The sequence below is a fragment of the Salmo trutta genome, chromosome 15, assembly GCF_901001165.1.
Source record: "Salmo trutta chromosome 15, fSalTru1.1, whole genome shotgun sequence".
Classification (NCBI taxonomy): domain Eukaryota; kingdom Metazoa; phylum Chordata; class Actinopteri; order Salmoniformes; family Salmonidae; genus Salmo; species Salmo trutta.
The window spans coordinates 50,664,506-50,690,907 of NC_042971.1; the positions used below are offsets into that span (position 1 = coordinate 50,664,506).

The following is a 26,402-nucleotide window of genomic DNA, read 5'->3' on the forward strand; positions in this document are numbered from 1 at the left end:
CAACTGGGTCCTGGACTTTCTGACGGGCCGCCCCCAGGTGTAGGAAACATCTCCACCCCTCTGATCCTCAACACTGGGGCCCCACAAGAGTGCGTTCTCAGCCCTCTCCTGTACTCCCTGTTCACCCATGACTGCGTGGCAATGCATGCCTCCAACTCAATCATCAAGTTTGCAGACGACACTACAGTGGTAGGCTTGATTACCAACAACGACGAGACGGCCTACAGGGAGGAGGTGAGGGCCCTCGGAGTGTGGTGTCAAGAAAATAACCTCCCACTCAACGTCAACAAAACAAAGGAGATGATCGTGGACTTTAGGAAACAACAGAGGGAGCATCCCCCCCCATCCACATTGACGGGACAGTAGTGGAGATTGTGGATTGTACACATCACGGACAAACTGAAATGGTCCACCCACACAGACAGCGTGGAGAAGAAGACGCAACAGCGCCTCTTCAACCTCAGGAGGCTGAAGAAATTTGGCTTGTCACCTAAAACACTCACAAACTTTTACAGATGCACAATCGAGAGCATCCTGTCAGGCTGTATCACCGCCTGGTACGGCAACTGCTCCGCCCACAACTGCAAGGCTCTCCAGAGGGTAGTGAGGTCTGCACAATGCATCACCAGGGGCAAACTACCTGCCCTCCAGGACACCTACACCACCCGATGTCACAGGAAGGCCAAAAAGATCATCAAGGACAACAATCACCCAGCCACTGCCTGTTCACCCCGCTATCATCCAGAAGGCCAGGTCAGTACAGGTGCATCAAACTGGGAACGAGAGACTGAAAAACTGCTTCTATCTCAAGGCCATCAGAGCCATAAGGCCATCACTAACATCGAATGGCTGCTGCCAACATAGACTCAAATCTCTTGCCACTTTAATAAATTTAATAAATGGATTTAATAAAGGTATCACTAGTCACTTTAAATAACGCCACTTTAATAAGGTGTACATATCCTACATTACTCATCTCATATGTATATACTGTATTCTATACCATCTACTGCATCTTGCCTATGCCGCACGGCCATGGCTCATCCATATATTTCTATGTACATATTCTTATTCATCCCTTTACATTTATGTGTATAAGTGTGTGAACTTGTTTGATTACTTGTTAGATATTACTGCACTGTCGCAACTAGAAGCACAAGAATTTCACTACACTCGCATTAACGTCTGCTAACCATGTGTATGTGACCAATAAAATGTATTTTGATTCGATTTTTGACTGATTTCCGGGGCCCTAAGCAACTGCTGAGGTTGCTTATGCCTCGAGTCGGCCCTGCCTTTACACCTTTAATCCAGGCTGGGGTTCCCTCCCTCTTGTCCTGGTTGTTGTCACACTCCTCTTCTGGGCCTCATCGTGCTCAATTAATGCAGAAGGAAGAGTAATGCCCCACCTCTTTTTAATGGTATCCATTGCTCTCTTCCCATCATTAGGATCCTCTCCTCTTTCTATATTCTGCTTTCTCATCTCTCCCCTTTTTCTTCTCTCCTCTCTTAGTCCCCGTCTCTTCTGACTGTCTCTGTCTTCTCAGTGGACATCAGATGGAGAAAGCAGTGTGCTGGGTTTCAGTCAGCTCTAAGGCTGGATCAGCCGTCTAAGCAGCACTAATGACTGTTCAGTCCTGTTATGAGATGTTATGTATGGACCACAAACCTGATCTCGGCAGGCAGGCAGTGTGCTCAAATCTCACTCGAGTCATCAATTATAATTTCTGGTCATTTCCACTAAATCCTGTGGAAAGAGATATAACTTGCAGCTGTGGAAACGTTGGCTGTGATACCATACAGAGGGATGTAGAGACTGGACAAGTCTGAGTGGGGATGCTTGCCCAAGTGTGACAATGCATTGGTCTGAAGAAGGATGACAGCGAGATGTCCTGCTGCAGCTCATTCACACCTGGCTAGTCATTGATAATGTGTGCTGTGCAGGAAGAGAGAAGTGCGGAACCCTAGAACACTAAACCCTTGACATTCAGTATGAGCCCATTCATGTCAGATTCATGTCAAATGTCAGTGCAATTTCCTTCATGCTTGAGAGAAATCTTACGTACTCTCATCCACCGTTTCACATGGAAATAGAAATAAAAATGATCTTAAAATATTATGTATTTCATATTTGAAAATTATTGCTCTTTACAATGTTGCTTTAATCTATTGAGTTACATCAGAAGCATCAAACTTCCCAAAAATAAGATACATGGGCGTTGTAGTTCATTGTGTATTCTTAAATGTACATATATGATATTTACAACACAATACTGCCCTCCAAGCTCATCACTATGCTCGGGGCCCTGGATCTGAACCCCGCCCTGTGCAACTGGGTTCTGGACTTCCTGACTGGCCAACCCCAGGTGGTGAAGGTAGGCAATAACACCCCCGCCACGCTAATCCTCAACACGGCGGCCCCACAAGGATGCTTAATCAACAGCAACAGCGCCTCTTCAACCTCAGGAGGCTGAAAAAATTCAGCTTAATCCCTAAGTCCCTCACAAACTTCTACAGATGCACCATTGAGAACATCCTGTCGGGCTGTATCACCAACTGGTAAGGCAATTGCAACCCCTGCAACCGCAGGGCTCTCCAGAAGGTGGTGCGGTCAGCCCAACACCCTCCAGGACATCTACAGCACCCGTTGTCACAGGAAGTCCAAGAAGATCATCAAGGACCCCAGCCACTCGAGCCATGGCCTGTTCACCCCGCTACCATCAAGAAAGCGGCGACAGTACAGGTGCATCAAAGCTGGGACCGAGAGACTAAAAAACAGATTCTATCTCAAGGCCATCAGACTGTTAAATAGTCACCACTAGCCAGCCTCCGCCCATTACCCTGCCCTGAACCCCAACAGTGCAGTTCTTCTTCTTGAACTGCACTATTGGTTAAGGGCTTGTAAGTAAGCATTTCACAAGTCTACACTTGTTGTATTCAGCGCATGTGGCAAATAAAGTTTGATTTGATTTTTGAACTTAGTAATTTAGTTACATAATATTTTATCACTTCATATGGACCGTATTTACAGTATTCTGGTCAAGACTCATCCTATATAACTGCTGCTGTATACACCTTTTCTATTAATTTACTGTCCATACTGTCAATACAAACCATTATATATACCAGGTGAAGCTGGTTGAGAGAATGCCAAAAGTGTGCAAAGCTGTCATCAAGGCAAAGATTAGCTACTTTGAAGAATCTCAAATATAAAATATATTTTGATTTGTTTAACACATTTTTTGGTTACTACATGATTCCATATGTATTATTTCATAGTTTTGATGTCTTCACTATTATTCTACAATGTAGAAAAACCATTGAATGAGTAGGTATGTCCAAACTTTTGACTGGTACTGTGTGTGTGTGTGTGTGTGTGTGTGTGTGTGTGTGTGTGTGTGTGTGTGTGTGTGTGTGTATGTACGCGACCAACACGATTTGATTTGATATGACAATATATAGTTTAACAAAGAATATTATGCATTTATCTATTTTTTATTCATCATGTCATCGTAATCAGCATGTTATTCAGATGGGGACACCATATGAATAAACCAATTTGAACATTGAGCTCAGAGAACTCAAAAGCTGCCCTTCCTCTCTGAGCACACAGTGAGTCACAGAACGGGTCACTGCTACAGATATGTATTAATCATGACATTGTTTAATTTACGAAATGTACATGTCTGATATTACTGTGGCTTTGAACATTGGTCACCATTATGTAACGAGGCTTGATCACCAGGTGCAGGAATCGCATTATGTGCCTGTGTACACCACATGCAGTGTGCAGGTCTTCCTCCCGGAAGCATCTTTTTTACTCTGACCTTAATAACGACGATAAACATACTGATCTAAACGCATGTACACAATCAGACATTCTACTGTAACTGAACATGCAGACATTTTGAACAAGCATACATTCTAAAGACTCAGACACTCTAAACAGTAGTCATTCTGCCTGACATTCTGACTGAACAATGACAGTTTTATACATTGTTATTGTTTGTGTGGGCTGTTTTCAACCTTTTCTATATTGCTTTCTGGAGACTGTGATATGCTTGACCCCTGAGGTGATTGATATGTCAGTCATCTGCAGGTGTGACTCATAGCAGAGTGTTGGACCCCCTCCCTGCGTCATAGGGACTGACTGCATACTCACTGGTACACAGTGATAGAGAGGGGGAGGCAACACTTATTTATTGGGTGGCTTTATGTCAGGTTGAGTGTAGAAAATACTTACATGAACATACTGTATATATTTCCATACACTCTGTTGCAAGTATGTTTGTTCAAAATGGTTTACATTATCACAGTTGCATTACTCCCAGGAAGCACAACAAAGGGGATGGAAAACCATTTCACACATTAAAATAACATTATTGAAACTGACCACAGGATCCGATGATCTGGTCGGAAACACAGCTCTGCATGATTCTGGAAGCCAGCCACTCAGAACTTGCACTTCATCTCTGTCCACTTAGTGCATTAGTCCACAATCCTGTCTCAGAGCAAGCCAATATGTTTCTTCTCTCTCTCACTCCACTTAATTCCTTCCTGTAATGCGAGTGGAGAAAGAGAGCTGAATTATATCAAAAACATGTTAGTTAATGTGTGTGGTGCAGAGACGAGTAAGTTCCTGCTGTCAGTCCAACTGCTACAGATGTAGGATCTTAAATTGATCACCCTGTTGGAGAAGAACTTTCCTGCAATGCAGGACATTTTAAACGTATATTGTATTTGAGGTTTACAAAGGCTTCTGAAGTTTGTAATTTCCACGTAGAAATTTCAGACTTAATTTTCCCTTGCAAAAAATGTATCTACCCCTACAAAAATGTCAATTAATTACAATCCACATAACAATTAAAATGTCTTGTTGCTGCAGGATTATTTTCTTGCTGTAGCAAACTGGCTCAAATTAACATCCTGCACCTGTATATGGACATATACTGTACTATGACAACATAACATGATGTCAATTATATGGATTTGTGAATAGGTACAAACCATTGTTGTGTATGATATGAATATATAGCACTGCTTTACATAGAACTCCATGGTAAGCAGTCTTTACTTGCATAGTCCTAAAGGTAGTGATAGCATTGTCTGTTCTGTTGGTTCCCTGATGCTGCTGACTTAATCACCAGGGTCGTCACCCCACATCTCTGCACCGTGGCAGGACGTGACAGCTACAAACCACAGCACCCCGAGGTCTCGGCTCTAGTCATATGAGGACAGAGAAATCAAACCGAGTGGGAAGAGAAGACTGTTACGTAATGATTGGTTATGCTGTGCTTTGTTGTCTCTCTTAGAAACGCAGGACAGGAGCACCTCCTCTGCAGCCTAGGCAACGGCCCCAGGAACTGCATCGGAGTCCAGCTGAACAACGTCTTTCTCAAGGTGACTCCTTTCCTCTCCTCTCTCATCTCTTCCCTTTCTGCCCTCATCTTTCTACTCTAATCACTTTTCTCTCCTCTCATCACTCTTTATTTTATTTTTCTCCACCAAAGTTATCGGTCATCTTTTTTTTAATGGATTTAACATGACGCTACCAATGTCCTTTAAATTTAAATACTATAATGTCTATGTACATTTTTTTTATAAAAAAGTCCTACATTACTGACCATTTAGATAGGAATGGTCTGTCTGCAGTGCCTGAAGTCTACAGTCAGTTTCTCCAGCAAGTAAAGCACCCCTCAGGAGACAGAGACAGGGATGTTCAGTAGGGATTCCTCTTGGCTAAAGGGGTACTGTTGTTACGGTGGTAAGTGTTGCTGTGGATGTTCCATTGGCTGCTTGTAAGAAAAGGCCAGCTGTGCAGGGCCCTCTGTGGCATCATTACCAGGCTAGCAACCGCTGACTGAGACTGTCTGTGTGCGTCCCAAATGGCACCCTATTCCCTATATAGTGCACTACTTTTGACCTGAGGCCCTGGTCAAAAGTAGTGCACTACAAAGGGAATAGGGTGCCATTGGGTTACAGACACTGTCTGTCCAGACCCTGTCTGTCCAGACCCGGATCACTCAGTGGGAGGCAGGTGAGAAAGAGGACAGGTGTGCTGCAGCCATAATGACAGTAAGGTGGGCGGGGATCCACTTCCTGTTACCGGTGTCTATGATAACGTGGTGGGCATGGGTGTGTACTGGTGGCTTAGATGGGCAGGAGGCAGGAGTCATAGCATCTGATCACCAGAGCTCGCTTTGCTTATCTGTCTATGGCACAGAGAGATGTGAGACAGGCCCTGTTGACAGGGATATTGATGTCCCATGTTTGCTGTTCGCAGTCAGGGTCGGCCGGTGGTGGTGACACATGATGTCCAGTAATTGCACTCTGAAAACCAACACAGCAACAATTGTTTTAACAACAGCAGCTGCTTAAACCCCCACATACACACCACACTACGTCCTACTACCCTGGCCTAGTCGACAGATCATATCAGACCTCTGAGGGGCGGTGAGGGGGGCTGGGTTCCTACTACCCTGGCCTGGTCGACAGATCATATCAGACCTCTGAGGGGCGGTGAGGGGGGCTGGGTTCCTACTACCCTGGCCTGGTCGACAGATCATATCAGACCTCTGAGGGGCGGTGAGGGGGGCTGGGTTCCTACTACCCTGGCCTGGTCGACAGATCATATCAGACCTCTGAGGGGCGGTGAGGGAGGCTGGGTTCCTACTATCCTGGCCTGGTCGACAGATCATATCAGACCTCTGAGGGGCGGTGAGGGGGGCTGGGTTCCTACTACCCTGGCCTGGTCGACAGATCATATCAGACCTCTGAGGGGCGGTGAGGGAGGCTGGGTTCCTATTACCCTGGCCTGGTCGACAGATCATATCAGACCTCTGAGGGGCGGTGAGGGAGGCTGGGTTCCTACTACCCTGGCCTGGTCGACAGATCATATCAGACCTCTGAGGGGCGGTGAGGGAGGCTGGGTTCCTATTACCCTGGCCTGGTCGACAGATCATATCAGACCTCTGAGGGGCGGTGAGGGAGGCTGGGTTCCTATTACCCTGGCTGCATCCCAAATGGCTCCGTATTCCCTTTTTAGCGTTCTACTTTTGACCAGGGCCCATAGGGACACCGTAGTGACGCCCATAGGGCTCTGGTCAAAAGTAGTGCACTATATAGGGAATAAGGTGCCATTTGGAAGGCAGCGTTATCCTGCCAGATCAGCCTGCTTCCTCTGACGTACTGAGCTGAGTGTCTGTACTGAGCTCTTTAATGTACACTGATAGACAAGGATCTGGGAGATTACCATCCACTCAGCAGGGAGTATGACTCACTCTCTATTGCTTTTCATCCAAGAGAACCAGATACTGTCAGTCAAATAGACGGTAGGTACCACCACAGTACTTCATCCAGCCCGTCATTCACCCTGGGAATTGCAGATGTTCAGAACTATGCAGTAGTAAGAGACTCCAAAGGCACAGCATTGTAACAGGAGGAGCTGGTGTGTGCTTATGGACGTCATCAACTTCCATAGTTCTTTTTTTTTCTCGGAGAAAATAATCACCTCCCTTCTCCTGTTTAATGATTTAGTGCATGCGGACGGACAGGACTGTTGTGAGGGGTGACTCAACCCTGATCATGGGAGAGTTGAAGCTGAACTATACTTACGCTGCATACAGATGTGCTGACTGACAAAGGCGGCCATATGGCTACTATAACAACTGGTTAGCTGGCTTAGGTGTTTTGTTTGTAGGAATGGAATGCAATCCATTGTGTCATTGCTTAATTATGGTGTAGGTAGGTCTATAGGGAAAATACTGTATAGGTCTCAAACTCATATATGAGATATTGTGTCTCTCTGAGTAACTGATATTTGATGACAGAGCCAGAGCAGAAAGCATATCTTTGAGACAGTTACCATGGCAACAGACAGTGGTTTGAGAGGATGAGCTGTACTGAGTCTGTTGTATCAAAACAGCCACTTTACCTAGCTCAGGTCAAAATCTCAATGTTGACTAGAATGCAATTCCTCCCTGTTGTGTACAGACACCCAGTAACAGGTTTTGATGGTATATACTGTATAGGCCCTTTAAGTGTCCATTGTGGTACTTGAGACAGATTGATAACAATTAAGTTCAAATCCTAGGTGATATTGCATTACAAAGAAGTGATATACTGTCTTATCATATCAATGCTGCTAACAAGCTGCAGTGGGCAGTGACGTTAACATTGCACCCAGACATACCCATTCTGAGGAGCGGGAGGTGACAGGGTGGTTTCATGTCATGGAAGAGATGAGGCATCACTGTTTGGCTTAGTGAAATCCAGCGTGGCCAGTCCCCCAAACCCAGGCCACCCCTGAGGGGACAGTCCATTTGTCATCCTCCTTTACACATGGCAGCCTCCACACCTTCACACACATCAGCAGGGCTTTCTCACTGGGCCAAAGTGGGTTGAATCAGCGTTGTTTCCACGTCATTTCAACAACAAAAAATGATATGTGATGATGTTGAATCAACGTGGAAAACTGATTGGATTTGCAAATGGTCATCATCCTAAGTGAATTTTTTATTTTAATGTAAATCCAGTGAGATAGTGACATGTGTTGAACTGACGTCTGTGCCCAGTGGGTTCTCTCTACAGCAAAACCAAGAACACTACTACTGTATAAGAGTGGTATGAGAGGTGACAAGATGTGAGAGTCATGGATATACTCTAAGGGTTGATATATATTATATCTAAGTAAAGCCAATCATATATTTCCCTTTAAGCATGAAGGGATATATTACGAGAAGAGAAATAGGGTTTCCTTCATAAGCACTAAATGAGTGTCATGCATCAACATTTTTTTACCTTTTTAAATCACATGCATTGGAATAATAGCCTGATGGAATCTGTCCTGAACATGCTCTGTCCTTATCCTTGTGATTTATTACCTGGCCCATCCCAACTGCAGCAGTGTGGTCATTACTGAGGCACAATCACTAGAGAGGTGGCTGGCTGTCTCTGTCTTGGCCAGACTAGTGCATGGGATGGGTGTGACCAGAGACCAGCAAGGAGACTCTGGAGAGCAGTGGGATGTAGGTCAGAAGCTGTGAGTCATCTTCCTCCCTTTCCCTCCCTCCCTCCCTCCCCTTCCCTCCCCCTTCCCCCCTTCCCTTTACCGCCTCTGGCAAAGGCACTCTCTCGGGAGAGAGAGGAGAGGCAAGGACGATCTGTCACTCATGTACTGTTAGCATCAAACTGGTCACTTCAGAGATCCTGCCAAAAGGCCACTCTGCAGTGGACGAACAAGACACTACGACACAAGCAGCGCTGTTATTTAGCGCTCATTAGCCAGATTGGCCAGAGTGATTGTTCATGTAGCCTAATGAGTTGTCTTAAAGGGACATCTCTATTGTACATGTAGCCTCATGTGCTGTGTCTTAAAGATATATCTCTATTGTACATGTAGCCTAATGTGTTGTGTCTTAAAGAGATATCTCTATTGTACATGTAGCCTAATGTGTTGCGTCTTAAAGAGATATCTCTATTGTACATGTAGCCTAATGTGTTGCGTCTTAAAGAGATATCTCTATTGTACATGTAGCCTAATGTGTTGTGTCTTAAAGAGATATCTCTATTGTACATGTAGCCTAATGTGTTGTGTCTTAAAGAGATATCTCTATTGTACATGTAGCCTAATGTGTTGCGTCTTAAAGAGATATCTCTATTGTACATGTAGCCTAATGTGTTGTGTCTTAAAGAGATATCTCTATTGTACATGTAGCCTAATGTGTTGTGTCTTAAAGAGATATCTCTATTGTACATGTAGCCTAATGTGTTGTGTCTTAAAGAGATATCTCTATTGTACATGTAGCCTAATGTGTTGTGTCTTAAAGAGATATCTCTATTGTACATGTAGCCTAATGTGTTGCGTCTTAAAGGGACATAATGTGTTTTGTCTTATGGTACATCTCTATTGCCACCAGAAGGACATCTGTATTTGTGTTTCAGGCAGCGTGTGGGTACCTGCTCCAGCACTATGATTGGGACCTGAGCCCCTACTCACAGGACCTCCAGTACAAATGGTTGCCTGTGTCCCGGCCCACTGTCCCTCCAATGGTGAGCTTCACTGAGCTGGAGCTGGAGTGCCTCAGACCTGCCTGATGGTCCACCCTAAAGACCAAAGCATGGATACTGAGAGGCAGGTGGATAGGACCAGGAGAGGCCCCGCTGTAGCAGTGGCCCTAATGGTCTCTCAAGGACCCCAGTATGTGCAGGTCTTAGTTATTAACCGTCACTCGATCTTCCTGTACTGATTTTTGAAGATAATGTTGATATGGATCACTGTTCACATCTTGATACTGTATATTGTCCAGAACAGGACTGAAAACAGTGACAGTGTCATACAGTTGAAGTCAGAAGTTTACATACACCTTAGCCAAATACATTTAAACTCAGTTTTTCACAATTCCTGACATTTAATCCTAGTAAAAATTCCCTGTCTTAGGTCAGTTAGGATCACCACTTTATTTTAAGAATGTGAAATGTCAGAAAAATAGTAGAGAAAATGATTTATTTCAGCTTTTATTTCTTTCACACATTCCCAGTGGGTCAGAAATTTACATACACTCAATTAGTATTTGCTAGCATTGCCTTTAAATTGTTTAACTTGGGTGAATCATTTCGGGTAGCCTTCCACAAGCTTCCCACAATAAGTTGGGGGAATTTTGGCCCCTCCTGACAGAGCTGGTTTAACTGAGTCAGGTTTGTAGGCCTCCTTGCTCGCACACACTTTTTCAGTTCTGCCCACAAATGTTCTATAGGATTGAGGTCAGGGCTTTGTGATGGCCACTCCAATACCTTGACTTTGTTGTCCTTAAGCCATTTTGCCACAACTTTGGAAGTATGCTTGGGGTCATTGTCCATTTGGAAGACCCATTTGCGACCAAGCTTTAACTTCCTGACTGATGTCTTGAGATGTTGCTTCAATATATTCACATAATTTTCCTGCCTCATGATGCCATCTATTTTGTGAAGTGCACCAGTCCCTCCTGTAGCAAATCACCCCCACAACATGATGCTACCACCCCCGTGCTTCATGGTTGGGATGGTGTTCTTCAGCTTGCAAGCGTCCCCCTTTTTCCTCCAAACATAATGATGGTCATTATGGCCAAACAGTTCTATTTTTGTTTCATCAGACCAGAGGACATTTCTCCAAAAAGTATGATCTTTGTCCCAATGTGCAGTTGCAAACCGTAGTCTGGCTTTTTTATGGTGGTTTTGGAGCAGTGGCTTCTTCTTTGCTTAGCGGCCTTTCAGGTTATGTCGATACAGGACTCGTTTTACTGTGGATATAGATACTTTTGTACCTGTTTCCTCCAGCATCTTCACAAGGTCCTTTGCTGTTGTTCTGGGATTGATTCGCACTTTTCGCACCAAAATACGTTCATCTCTAGGAGACAGAACGTGTCTCCTTCCTGAGTGGTATGACAGCTCAGTGGTCCCATATTGTTTGTACAAATGACTGTGGCACCTTCAGGCGTCTGGAAATTGCTCCCAAGGATGAACCAGACTTGTGGAGGTCTACAGTTTCTTTTTCTGAAGTCTTGGCTGATTTCTTTTGATTTTCCCATGATATCAAGCAAAGAGGCACTGAGTTTGAAGGTATGCCTTGAAATACATACACAGGTACACCTCCAATTGACTCAAATTATGTCAATTAGCCTATCAGAAGCTTCTAAAGCCATGACATCATTTTCTGGAATTTTCCAAGCTGACACAGTCAACTTAGTGTATATAATCTTCTGACCCACTGGAATTGTGATAAATGAAATAATCTGTCTGTAAACAATTGTTGGAAAAGTTACTTGTGTCATGCACAAAGTAGATGTCCTAACTGACAAAAGTATAGTTTGTTAACAAGACATTTGTGGAGTGGTTGAAAAACGAGTTTTAATGACCCAAAACCTAAGTGTATGTAAACTTCCGACTTCAACTGTATCTCTGTTCTTGAGTCCGCCTCGTAGGGGACTGTCTTCTGACTACTGCCGAGGTGTGGTGGTCTTTCTAGCGCTTATAGCTGCTGAAGCATCACCCAGGCAGGGCCAGCTTCAGGCATAAGTTACATAAGCGGTCACTTAGGGCCCCTGGCCACTAGGAGGCCCCCGACCTCAATTAGCCATGTCAGCTAACACTTTTATATTGGTAAGTTAGTTTAGCGAGTTATCTAAACTAGTAGTAGGCTGATCATGGCCGAATACCGACTGGGAAAGCAGGGTACGTGCCCAGTGGCCTTGACTTCCATTGGGCCCCCATTGATTGATCTCTGCCCCAAGGTTAAATGAGTAGAATTGCATGAAATTTGTTATAAAATATTTTAAAAGTCTCTTCCAGCCCCATGGCAGAATGTGTAGAACAGCAGGAAGAGAGGGGGAACACAATTGTTTTTGTTGTAGGCTTGGTGGGGTGGCCCCCCACCCAAATCTCGATTAGGGCCCCCAAAAGGCTAGATCTGGCCCTGTACCCAGGTGTGTGCTACACTTCAGTAGCACACAGCTACCCGATGAAGAGCTCCGGGCCTGTCTAAATAACTGACGCTGTTCCCTCTCTGTGTCACCGAAGCTTTCGCCGCTAAATCTACTGGCCAGCTTTTCTGAACTACCTGGCTGAACAACACCTTATCATTTGAAGCTGTGGAAGAACATTGCCCAAGATCTACCAGATCATTTGTTTTGTTTAGTTTTTTATTCATCTTTGAGATTCTCTTTGTAATGAGTAGCACTACATAAAATAAATGATGCTGATTTTGTACTTTTTTTATGGTCAATTTGCTGCCAATGATTGCACTATAGGTAAATACTGCAGCCTACATTAGATGACTACAGATGACTGCAGCCTACTATTTTAAGATTGTTGTTGTTTATATGTGTGTTTATTTAACCTTGGAAAAAAACTACTGTATCACACTTTGGATGCTTTAGGACTGTCTCTATCACTGCACCGTTAGCCTGTCATATGACAGGGGTTTGAAACAGTTCTGCAGCACCAGAAGTCAAGGAATGCCCTCAGATTTCAGCATTGCACCAAGGGCTCCTGAAATGTTCCCCCTCTCACTCTCACTTAGCAACCAGAAGTGCTTAGCAACGGTTCGTCCTAGCTACTCAGAGGTACCTAGCCCATGTTATTGTCTGGCTGCTTATTATCATGCAGCTCTCACCCTCACACAGACAGACATCTTCACATTAAACCTTTTGTTTATTATAGCGGAGGGAATGGAAATATCTTATGAATGGCAATGAAGTGCAAGCTGTTTTAGGTGAATGTGAATATGTCAATGGATATCTCATAATGTACATGTTTTCTGATTCATTTTTTCTGGTCAATATTTACTCTGAAATGAGCCATTCTAGAGCACTCTTAAAGGTTAAATATTAGTACTATCTAATATATTTGAATCCATCTTTATTAAAGATTATGATAAACTGTGAAAAGATGATTATGTATCTGATAATTACGATAGTAATTGAGCTATTTTTTTCATTAGACAGATTGTGATAATATAAATCATAACTTATTTCTCCAGATCATGTAATGTCCTCTGTATTACCTGGAAACACAATTGCATCAGATGTCATATTTTTTTTAAATGTAATGTTAATTTTAAAAGTTCTATCAAATATTTATTATGCATTTACTATGTACTGATATTTTGTAGGTAATAATGTTTCCACTAAGGTTTTTCTGTCATTCACAAGTAGTAAATCCCTAAGAATGCAAGCTATTTGAATATAGAAACTCTCACTTTCTTAAGAAAAACACTAGCACAACAGTAGTTCAGTCTTAGTTAGTGAACAAATCTATTAAATGCAAGTTATGCTGCTTATCCTGGATAATGTTCCTATAAAGTCTACAGGACACTATTGTCCAGCGCTGCTACAGATGTAGGATCTTAATTTGAGCCAGTTTGCTACAGCAAGAAAATAATCCTGCAGCAACAGGAATTTTGTATTATTTTGTGGCTTTTAATTACGTTTTTTGTAGGGGTTGATACATTTTTCGTAAAAGGGAAAATCTAGTCTGAAATTTCAAAGTGGAAATTACACATTTCAGAAGCCTTTTTAAACCTCAAATACACTACAAGTTTTACATTTCCTGCATTTCAGGAAAGTTCTCCTCGAACAGGGCGATCAAATTAAAATCCTACATGTGGACACTGCATAAACCTGTTGTCAGCACACATGAACACACTTTAAACATTGCTTGCACTATTACAGACAGGCTGGTGACAGAAGGTAAATAGTAGCTGATTTGTGTCAATAGGAGTAATGCATGCTTGTTTTTCCATTTAAGTTTCATGTTGAATATAGATGCAGGAAATACAAACTTGTAGTGTGTTCAAGGCTTGAAAAGGCTTCTAAAGTCTAATTTTCACTTTAACATGTCAGACTTGATTTGCCCTAATGAAAAATGTATTACACCCTACAAAAAATGTCTGTAAATTATAATCCACATAATTATTCACATTTCCTGTTGCTAAATGATTATTTGCCTGCTGTTGCAAACTGGGTCAAATTAAGATCCTTCATCTGTAGTATCGACATTCTGGTCTGTGTGTGTGTTCTGTATTTTTCCCTGTTTTGTGCAGAATAATTAAACCCATTCCGTTTACCTTCTCACAGACCGCTGTTTTGATCCTGTTGCATTAATGTAACATTGTGCACACATAGCTCTGGATTTTGATGCACACTGTAGGGCAGACTCCTATCTCCTTCTCTAACTCCTACACAGACGAAACAGAATAGCAGGCCATCTGCCTCCAGTAAGGGCACATATCTCAATACATTTTGCCTACAGAGCCCAAGGCTCATGTACTGTATTAGCACTCAGTACTGTCAACAGAAAGAAATAACACATGCAAGAGAGTTCTAAGATGAGCTGACTTTGAATGCGTACATAATATCACTCAGGCTAGAAACACACATGTCCGGCTGTAACGGAAAACATACAGAGGAGCCCTTCAAGATCAGTTTGCATATGTACAGACTTCTGGACACTGGAGAGAAAAACTCACACATACCACCACACCACACACACACACATAAACACGTTTTAGCACCTCGAGATCCAGTGGTTGCTCTTCCTGTCTCCCTGACCTCTCACCCCTTGCCCTGTCATGGTGATGAGGAAGTCATAGCCCACTTAGTTTTGTTTGGCCTGTTTCTCCACCCCTGATACAGGAGGTGGACAGGGAACCAGATGTCACTACAAAGGGACAGACTCTCTTTTAATTACCATGCCTAATTAGAGTATGGCGGCTACAAGGAGCCCTGTGCCATTCAGCCTCACAGGACAACCTTTCACATGGTAATCAGATGAGGAAGAGGTCACAGGATACACCCCTGCATGGTCTGGAACTGGGTAGTATACGGACGGACACCGCTCTATAATTGATCTGCTTTGTCCTTATTTGACTTTAACATGTTGAGCATGTCCTGTCCTGCATAGTGCTATTGATATGGAGCTGTTAGAGGAAGATATAGGTCATTTAGATGGTGAAATAAACCTTATAGGACATAAAAACAACGGTCAATATACTGGATTACTTCAATACACAATGAATCAGGTTACATTCAGAGAGTAGAGTAGTACTTTATTGATCCCAAATTGGGACATTTTTATTTTACATTTAGGGGTGGTAAGCGTGTAGATTTCGATGACGGGGGTTTACTTAGCCACACCACGCCATGTCCCATTCCCTCACCTGCTCCAGTAAATGAAGTAACCTCCCTCTGTGTGCTGGGAGAAGAAGTCCATCCCTCCCTCCCACCATCCTTCTGTCCAACTCTCCTTCAATCTCTCCCTTTCTCCCTCAGAGAGGCCCGGGAGGAACCATGTCAGAGCACATCCCTCAGTATTAGGTCAATTCCATTATCACAGATAGAATTGGCTTCCTGTGCAGCTCTGGGACTGTAATAACCATCTCTCACCACGCACACACGCACGCACGCACGACGCACCCACGCACGCACACACACACACACGTACGTTAAATCTCTGGTCCGGTCTGTGTGCATTTGCTGAGGTATTAGGAATGGGTAACATGCTCTCTCTTCTCACACTGTAGCTGGGACCATCTCTACCCTTCCATATGACTGTTCATGCTAATAGTAATGAATACTGCAAGAAGTCCATTCACCCCCACAGCTGAGTCATGTACTCTATTTACAGCCACTTGGAAGCTCATGCAGAGGTAGGCCATGTATCGTTTTGCGCACTACATGCCTACTAATGTTATGGCAGAATCTGTAATAAATCAATTACCGGCCTGAAACAACACATTTTTCAGTGTCACCTCAGTGAGCACAGGAGATCATTTGGTTTTATTTTCCTGGCTTTCTTGTCACATTGCATTAGGCAGGAAGGGAGAGGGTGAGAAAGTAGAACATTAGGATTCACAGAGACAAGTGATACACCCACAAGTGGATTCATACCAATAATCTATTCAAGCCTTCAAGCAAACATGAACTGTGTTGTATTGCACAGGCAGGTAAGGAGGAGAAGGAGAGATAAACTGCTATTTCCATACCCAGCACCTCTCCTATGCCATGTCAAATCAAGCCTAGTAAACACACACCTGCTCACTCAGCTGCTTCTACTGATTGCTCCTCATTGACCCTCAGCACTGACATCCTCTGTCTCTCTCTGCACTAGCAAGCTCAGCTCAAGTACACACGCACGCCCACATGCGCACACGTACGGACGCACACACATACATACACACAAACACACACACCTCCTGTCCCTGCTGTGTGTGGTTGCCTGTATGGCTGGCTGGACCTCCAGAGCTGGCAGGAAGATGGACAATTACTCACTGGGGTCTCTTTAATTGTGTCACTTTTCATCCCAAGAGCCACAGCTCTCTCTTGTCTCCTCAATCAACACTAGTCGTTAATTGCAACACCATGGAACAACACTTGAACTGTGTCTTCACCTGTGGAAAGGGGAAGAAAAGTAGGTAAGGTGAACCAAGGTTACAAACACGTCCTGAAGAGACAATAATTCATAGTCAATCTAGAAAACCTGGAAATATATTTGAAAAAAACGTGGCTGATATAGGTAGAGGGTATTACCAAAAAATTGTAAAAACATGGATAACTTTTCAAAGCAGCTTTTTAAAGTAAGAAGCAGAGTGTCAACATCTACATGACACATGCCTCTCCTCTCCGGTGATTTGATCAGCTCTATCTCCAGTGGCAGGCAGGCAGCCGACCGGGCGATGAGAAACGGGCTATGTCTCTGTGGTGACTCACTACAGGTGAGCTGACAGGCCACAGCCCTGCAGCATGTCAAACAGAATGATTCATCCTTTCTCAGGAGCCAAAACATACCTGAATGACTGGCCTCTGACCATGTGATGTTGGCAGAGAGACTCTTCTCCTTCCTCCTGCGATAAAGGCCGTTTGAACTGATTATATCTAACAGGGACAAAATGTCCTTTATTTCCCTCTGGAAAATCTGCATCACAATGTTTATACTACTCATACTACTGTAGTCCACATTATGTTGACTAATAGCTTTATTTGAAGTGATAACTCTTAACTCTGTTATGGGTATGCGTGTAATCATTAAGGACTGGGGAGTTTTTCAGGATAAAAAATAAACCTAATGTAGATAAGCATATGAAAAATCCTAGAGGAAAAACTGGTTCAGTCTGCTTTACACCAGACACTGGGAGATTAAGTTTCCGTCATTAAGTTTGCTGATGACACAACAGTGGCAGGCCCATAGGGAGGAGGTCAGAGACCTGGCCGTGTGGTGCCAGGACAACAACCTCTCCCTCAACATGATCAAGACATATGAGATGATTGTGGACTACAGGAAAAAGAGGACCGAGCACGCCCCCATTCTCATCGACGGGGCTGCAGTGGAGCAGGTTGAGAGCTTCAAGTTCCTTGGTGTCCACATCACCAACAAACTAACATGGTCCAAGCACACCAAGACAGTCGTGAAGAGGGCACGACAAAACCCATTCCCCCTCAGGAGACTGAAAATATTTGGCATGGGTCCTCAGATCCTCAAAAGGTTCTACAGCTGCACTATCGAGAGCATCCTGACTGGTTGCATCACTGCCTGGTATGGCAACTGCTCGGCCTCCAACCGCAAGGCACTACAGAGGGTAGTGCGAACGGCCAAGCTTCCTGCCATCCAGGACCTTTATACCAGGCGGTGTCAGAGGAAGGCCCTGAAAATTGTCAAAGACTCCAGCCACCCTAGTCATAGACTGTTCTCTCTGCTACCGCACGGCAAGCGATACTGGAGCGCCAAGTCTATGTCCAAGAGGCTTCTAAACAGCTTCTACCCCCAAGCCATAAAAATCCTGAACACCTAATGAAATGGCTACCCAGACTATTTGCATTGCCCCCCCCCCCCCACACACACACTTTAATAACTCTACCTACATGTACACATTACCTCAACTAACCGGTGCCCCCGCACATTGACTCTGTACCGGTACCCCCTGTATATAGTCTTGCTATTGTTATTTTACTGCTGCTCTGTAATTACTTGTTACTTTTATTTCTTGTTCTTATCCATATTTATTTTTTTAACTGCATTGTTGGTTAGGGGCTCATAAGTAAGCATTTCACTGTAAGGTCTACACCTGTTGTATTCGGCGCATGTAACTAATACAATTTGATTTGATTTGATTTGAATGCCCCTTTCAGCGGCACAATAACCTAAAACATTCCAAATCTACACTGAAGTTGCTTACCAAGAAGACAGTGAATGTTCCTGAGTGGCTGAGTTACAGTTTTAACTGAAGTCTACTTGAAAATCTATGGCAAGATCTGAAAATGGTTGTCTAGCAATGATCAACAACCAATTTGACAGAGCTTGAAGAAATATAATAATGGGCAATGTCGCCCATCTTCGAGACTTACCCAGAAAGACACAGCAGTAATCGCTGCCAAAGGTGCTTTTACAAAGTATTGACTCAGGGGTATGAATACCTATGTAAATTAGATATTTCTGTATTACATTTTCAAAAAAGGTGCTAACATTTCTAAAAACATGTTTTCATTTTGTCATTATGGGGTATTGCGTGTAGATGGCTGGGAAAAATAATCTCACCCATAAGTCAATGGGTATGAATACTTTCTGAAGGCCCTGTAAGTGTCTTCCTCCAGGACACGTCAACAGATCTTTTGGTTACTGGCCCATTGTTAGAACTGCTAGGCTACCTGCCCCCCATTAGACATGTAAATATTAAATGGTAGTCCGATTCGGTCTGATTCTGTGGAAAAAAATGGTTCTCAGAATCAGCAGGCAAACTATTTAAAAAAGAACTATGTGACAAATATATGCATCAGACTCTCCAGCCTAGTAGTACTTCATAATATAATATATATTATTATATATTATAATAGTACTTCTAACAGAAGCCTAGTCTATAACAATGGTCATTCTCATCTGAATTGGAACTGACTATACAGTCGTCAGCCTTATCCAATCAAGAATAGAAAGTATATACTGTGTGTTCTACTGTGTGTTCTGCTGTTTGGTCTGCCGTGTGTTTTACTGTGTGTTTGTTCTACTGTGTGTTCTACTGTGTGTTCTACTGTATGTTCTACTGTATGTTTTGCTGTGTGTTCTACTGTGTGTTTGTTCTACTGTGTTCTACTGTGTGTTCTGCTGTGTGTTCTGCTGTGTTCTACTGTGTGTTCTGCTGTGTGTTTGTTCTACTGTGTGTTCTACTGTGTGTTCTGCTGTGTGTTCTACTGTGTGTTCTACTGTGTGTTCTACTGTATGTTCTGCTGTGTTCTACTGTGTGTTCTGCTGTGTGTTTGTTCTACTGTGTGTTCTACTGTGTGTTCTACTGTGTGTTCTACTTTGTGTTCTGCTGTGTGTTCTACTGCGTGTTCTACTGTGTGTTTGTTCTACTGTGTGTTCTGCTGTGTGTTTGTTCTACTGTGTGTTCTGCTGTGTGATTGTTCTACTGTGTGTTCTACTTTGTGTTCTACTGTGTGTTCTACTTTGTTTTCTACTGTGTGTTCTATTTTGTGTTCTACTGTGTGTTTGTTCTACTGTGTGTTCTACTGTGTGTTCTGCTGTGTGTTTGTTCCGCTGTATGTTCTGCTGTATGTTCTACTTCATTTAGACCAAAGCTTCATTATGGCCTTTTAATTGGTTCAGAGGGCCCAGGAAATAAGCATCTTTATCCTGGTTGAGAAATAGGGTTTACAAACACTCACTGAGAAAGACCCAACAAAAGGCCACTTGTTTTTGTGGCCTTGCTTTTTCTGTTGCAGCAGGCCAGACCAGACCAGACCAGGGCACAGTTAAAGGGGTCAGACACATTTCTGATGTTCCTTTCACATCAAGGAGGTCAGCTGCCAAGCTAGTATGTGTCCTTCTTATGAACCTCATAGTTTGTGATTAGGTTAAATTAACAAAAATAATAGTTTTGATTATTTTGACTATTCATGTTATTGGTTGCCTGTTACAAACATGACTATCCCACTAACACCATGTGGCACAACATTCACATGGCTCCTTGGATATTCACATTGTCCTTGTAAAGTGAAAGGCAGTTTGTTGCAATAGGCCTACAATGTTTATTTAAGTATAGCCAAGTAAGAGTTTGAAAAAGTACCAGGGAATTTTGAATTTTGCTTCCTGATGGTACGATCTGAGTAATTGGTAGCGTGGGCGAGTTAGGAATTCACGTTGAGCTGTTTGCATAATTAAGCCTTTCCTGGGAAGTTTGTGGGTTAACATAGACTCCTATGATCCCTGAGTAAAATACATATTGGTCATGGTTAGGCAATTGCCTATTCTTCCTTCCTCAACAGTATAAATAGGCAGCATATTACCTGGAAAACTGTAACTGTCATTTCCCCTCAAGGTACCATTATAGCCCAGATAGATCCACACAGAGATGGTCATGTGGTCATGAACAGCCCACGCAAACAACTCCACTATTCTTCACTTGAAATGATCAATGCATATTTCCTTCCAGATTACCCTTCATTCCAACCAGATTAGTCTAAGAACATTATATTGCAAACTTTTATAATCTTTCAGACAAGCTGGACAGGAATAGTTAGTGGAAATGAAAGGGCTGAATTAAGGTGATTCTGTGTAGAGGTCCTCATTTCTCTCTGCATTGTGATTACAGGTATATGCAGTAATAAAAAGTAATTATACAGCATGAAGAGAACCTCTCTTCTGAAGGCTACATTGTACCCTGAATTTGTTGTCTTCACTTGTTCTTTTATTCTTTATTTTGTCTATCTTACAAGCATATTGCCAGGGCATTCACATTTCCACTGAGGTGTTACCACAGCAACTTGTCTTCCTGTCAGGAACGGACATCTTTCATGCATCACCTCTCTCTTCTCTCTAAAATCCCTCCAAGCCACACCCCTGTCCTATGGGCCTATTTTTTCTGTAGAGATTTCAATTTCAATCTTTCTAACAGTCAATGGATTCAACCATAGGCCTACAGCCTAAAAATGATATGAATAAGAGGCAGTGAAGAGTACTGACTAGATAGAGCTTGAACAGGAACACTGGCACCACCACCAAGGTTTGGCTGCTTTTACTTTTTGTTATAATTTTGTTTTATTTCCCAATACACACATCAGTAGAGGAAGTGTCTATATCAGGGTTCCCCAACTGGTGGCCCGGAGACAAATTTGTCCCCGGGTGGCTTTATTTGGTCCCCCAAGTTGTCTGAGCAATATATATATATGTATATATATATATATATATATATATATTTATTTATTTTTAATTTTTTACATTAAAGACTGTTTGGGATTCTTGACGTCATTTTGCAGTCAAATTATTTGTAATTATGTTCTGACCATCCTCTCAAGAAAAAAATGGTCCCGTGGCTGAATCTAGTTGACGATCACTGGTCTATATGATCACCTTGCCCCTGTGTGAGTGGGTTTGCATCACACATCGCATCGTCCCTGTACCTACTGCCTCACTGTCAGTCTGCCAGAACCCCTGCCGTCCCTTTCTGCTCCAACACTCCCAGGTTCTCAGATGGTTGTCAGATAGTTGTCACACGTTTTTACAGCGGGTTCAGCCCACTGTGGCAGTTAGACCAACAGAGCCAGATGTGTTTGCTTTAGCAGCTTGATGTTTCCCATGTGAGACAGAGTGCCACTCAAGGTCACAGCTAGTCCCTTCACAGATACACACACATACACACTGACACGCATGCACTCACATACACACTAATGTACACACACACCCGACATGCACGTCTCCTTCCATTTTCATTACTCCTCAGTCGTCAGTTGCCTGACTCATTCTGGGTGAGTGGGGATCATCCCGACATGGTAAATATAAACCATAAAATGATTCCCTCTGTGGGAAACTTGCAGCATAGCCAAGTAGGCCTAGCTAGTTAAGTCAAACCTCGACAAGGTCAGAGAATGATTCACCCTATTCACAGCTGAGTGGATACAACCCAGTAATGAGGAATATAGCTCACAAATAAGAAAAAATTGCAGAAAATGTTCTCACTCTCAAACCGCTACCAGCTTTTGTGTTCAGCCCCATTTTGGTGTTGGCTGGGTGGAACAGGTTTTTATAAATACATTTAATTGACTGCCGATAGGTACTTGTCACAGTGGGAGGCCGTTCCTTCTCTTACTAAAACAAAAGCGGCACCTGCTGTGTGCCGGCCCGATAGTAACGAACCTGCCGTTTCTTCTTGTAGAATCGCAAATCATGTCAGTGGCCAACAACTTGACTTTGAGCCAATTAGAGAGCACGAACCCCCACGTGGGGACCCAACATGAGTGACAATAACGTCACGGTTGAATGTCATGAGCCGGTCACACTTCATATGCAATGTAGGCTATGGGATGGTAGTTAGCTAAGTGCACAGACAATGCACAAAACGAAATACTTCCTCCAAGCTAGCTAACCACTGTAGCTAGTATTGACATCTTAATTAAATCATAAATCAGCTGCCTGTGTTAGCTGCAGAGTTAGTGCAGTGTCTTTAGCTAGCTAGCGAATATGCTAACTGGCAGTATGTAATTACGGCGTGTGAATTCAATTGTTTCTTCGTCATTTTGCTAGGTAGTTATCTCGCTGTGGCCATTTGGCTAATATCAACAAGGGCTTTCTACAAATAGCAACATTAGCGCAGCTAGCTAGCTAGCTTACATTGGAATCTAGACCATAAACTAAGCAACACACACGGACATGCATTGCCAAACAACGCTACTGCCACCTTTTGGTTTGGAGTATTTTAACAAGGCTGAGTGGCTGACGACTTCAAGGTCTTCGCTGTGCGAACACAAAAGAGATTGACTGCCGACAATCTGTTCAGAGGTGCTAAGTACTGTCGGCAGGCAAATGTTTGACAATCCTACCGGTGTGTCTGAGCTAATATGGGCAGAAATACACATGTTGTAGCATGTCTCAAATGACAATGAATTCCCTTGGAATCTATTACAACATATTATGATGTATGTCAGCTGACTGTATAAGTGTCATTTGATTATTGGCCAATAGCACACACCCAGGTGTTTGATTATTCATTCCAAAGTGTTTAGCTGTCTTGGCCCATAAATTAATTAACAGTCAGGAAAGGAAATTCAATCACTTGGAAGTACCACTGTCACATTGGCAAGAGGACTTTTCTCCTCCCTCTCTATCACCCCTCCTGTCCACACTCTCACCCCCAGCCTGCTAGGGAGGGGACCAGGTGCCAAAAGTCTGCACGTTGAAGTCTGCCTCCTCCCTTCTAACGTTCACTGACATGAGAGGGAGGCTTCCTGTGTCTGGCCATTGTCGCTTTGTAGTCTAGCGAAGCATAAAAGGGAGGACACCTTAGTGCATATCAGTGCAAGTGAATACTGAGCATAATCTATCTTTGACATTATTCAAAAAGATGAAGGTTTAGTGCTGTAGTGCTGGAGGTGCCAAGATCTTGAGCAGGGGCGTAATGCACCCCAAAAATGTGAGGAGGCACAAAGTATGTGAGGATGGCTGGGAGGGGGGTGGTTGTTGGAGAATTTTGCATTTTTAAAACACCTGAAACTGCTTTTTCCTGCCATCTAGAGCCATAATCATTAAGCTTAATTCTACGTAAAAAATACATCTGTATATTTTTCTGCATATCTAAGCATATCTCTTGAGCTGTCTGTATCCACCTGACTGGTGGTTCTAAAAACAAAATATGCTTCTCTGCATCTCTCCTAAAATCTGGGTAAAAGATTGAAAGGAATGTGAGTCTTATTCAGTATATTTAGTATATGCTTGCTTTTCTAAAGTCTACAAGCAGGCGTGCCAGCTACAGATGTAGGATCTTAATTTGATTACTCTTTTGTTACGGATAATTTTCCTACCAGAAGGAAATGCAAACTTGTAGTGTATTTGAGGATTAAAAAGGCTTCTAAAGTTTGTAATTTCCATTTTAAAATATCAGATTTGATTTGCCCTAATGAAAAATGTATCCATTCATTATAATCGCTAAATCATTTACATTTCCTGTTGCTGCCCATATTTTCTGTAGGAGTGGATGTCCCATCATCAGACAGGCTGCTTCACCTTGATTACTGTGTTCCTAGCTATTTCTCAAACACAAAGAGAGAAAACATGACAGGTGTTGTAATATCTTAACCCCTCCCAGAAGCAGTATAGAATCCTGTCCATGGTCACGGTGAAGGCAAGGACGTCAATGTTAGAAAACGGCCAGACAGTATAATGCATATGATTTATGACACATCTCTGGGTGCTAGTTCTGTGTGTGTCTGTACTACACATTCAAGCCAGAGCATTAAAGGGCGGAGATTTCATTTTTATTTCAATTCATCTTTAATTTTATAATGTATCTGTCCAAAACATTCCACCTAATTGTGTGAGGCTTTGGGTCCTAAGCACGCCATTTCCTGTATTTGGAAGGACATCTTTGACACATACAAGTATTGTATTGTAGCAGAATCAGTATTCATCAAGGTATGATTCATTTTTTACGCAGCGATGCTGAAGCCATTTTGTAACTTGGCCACTCACCACTCATCCTTCTGAAGACTTACCATAAGAGATAGGTGAGTCTGGTGCATAGATCTCCAGTTGCTTAGCAACAAATCAAACTTCTTCATTTCCAATATCCTGCTTATTATGAAGAAAATGGTTGCAGTGTGACTGAAAGGGGTGCTGTGCTGTAACCTCCTTATCCACTGAGAAAGAGAGAGAGAGAGAGAGAGAGAGAGAAAGAAAGAAAGAAAGAGAGAGAGAGGGAGAGAGAAAAAGAAAGATTGAGAGAGAGAGAGCGAGAGAGAGAGTGAGAGAGAGAGAAAGAGAGAGAAAGAAAGATTGAGAGAGAGAGAGCAAGAGAAAGAGAGAGAGAAAGAGAGAGAGAGAAAGAGAGAGAGAGAAAGAGAGAGAGAGAGAGAAAGAGAGAGATAATAAGGTCAAGGTACTGAGCCGTTAGTTAGAACCCACTTCCTGCCTATGTCATTTGCGATTAACGTCAGTTTCCTGCTTTGCTGTTAGTTAAGATACCTTGGCTATGAAAATAAATATCTGTATGAATAAAATATTGTTGCTTAGCACTCTTGAGAGCTTCTACCCAGGAAATGCAACATTAGGTGTAATACTTCCAGGAGCACAGGATCCCTCACAGTATAAAGATAAACCTGCAATATTTCTCATCTAAACAAATCAATGTAAATCACTGTTGGGTGATGTAAAGTAGCATACATGAGTCTGAACATCTGAAGAAAGACACACAGTACAAGCACACAGCATACACATGCTCACACACTCACATTGTCCCTGCTTCAAAGGCAGTGGAGGGTGGTGGGAGGAGCTATAGGAGGACAGGCTCATTGTAATGGCTGGAATGGAATAAATGGAACGGTATCAAATGATATCAAACCACATGTTTGACTCAGTTCCATTAATTCCATTCCAGCCATTACAATGAGCCCGTCCTCCTATAACTCCTCCCACCAGCCTTCACTGTTCAAAGGAAATCTGCATATTTTTGTCAAACGTTATATGAGAGAGGTATCTAAAAGTGAGCAGTACATTAGTAGCCTATGTATGTAAACGCAATTGCAGGGTAACCATGGAAACAAATGTTAGTTGATAGAGCCATAAGACAAAACCAACCAAACCTAATTCAACCAACTGGCCATGTTGATGCAACATGATAACGGTCATAACAAGTTGAAATAACCATCTTGATCCACCTTTGCCTGGAGGGTGGGGTATGCGATAAGCGTCAGACATAGCCTTGCCCTACTCTGTACAGGAGTGAATCAAGAGGGGCATGGAAAAACCTGAGCAGCAGCAGCAGCAGTTTTGGACAGAGGAGCCCATGTGTTCTTGGCCTCTCTACAGCTTCCTGGATCCAGGGGGTCAGCTCTCACACATGTTGTTTGATATAAGTATTTTTCCACTCCCTAATCCCTGAGTGTTCGCCCCGCTCG

At 43.0% G+C, this 26,402-nt stretch overlaps 1 protein-coding gene and 2 long non-coding RNA genes across 6 annotated transcripts in view; 1 reads left to right on the forward strand and 2 right to left on the reverse strand.

Annotated features, from left to right (window-relative positions):
- The window catches only part of LOC115149263 (putative cytochrome P450 120), a 46,145-nt gene extending 35,824 nt beyond the window's left edge, over positions 1-10,321 (forward strand). For 3 of the 4 annotated variants that reach the window (XM_029691956.1, XM_029691955.1, XM_029691957.1), the window contains exons 10-11: positions 5,313-5,400; positions 9,943-10,321. In XM_029691956.1, the coding sequence (XP_029547816.1) occupies positions 5,313-5,400; positions 9,943-10,095 (241 nt within the window). In that variant the 3' untranslated portion in view covers positions 10,096-10,321. The remainder of the gene's footprint in view (positions 1-5,312; positions 5,401-9,942) is intronic. The other variant, XM_029691958.1, reaches the window with a different exon arrangement.
- Positions 3,480-4,681, reverse strand: LOC115149264 (uncharacterized). The gene is made up of 2 exons (XR_003866832.1): positions 4,394-4,681; positions 3,480-3,827 (listed from the first exon to the last, which is right to left on the reverse strand). It is a non-coding gene; the product is annotated as an uncharacterized LOC115149264 (long non-coding RNA).
- A 6,481-nt stretch (positions 10,322-16,802) lies between the features above and the next one.
- LOC115149265 (uncharacterized) lies at positions 16,803-25,068 on the reverse strand. The gene is made up of 2 exons (XR_003866833.1): positions 25,002-25,068; positions 16,803-16,921 (listed from the first exon to the last, which is right to left on the reverse strand). It is a non-coding gene; the product is annotated as an uncharacterized LOC115149265 (long non-coding RNA).
- Positions 25,069-26,402: the final 1,334 nt, after the last annotated feature.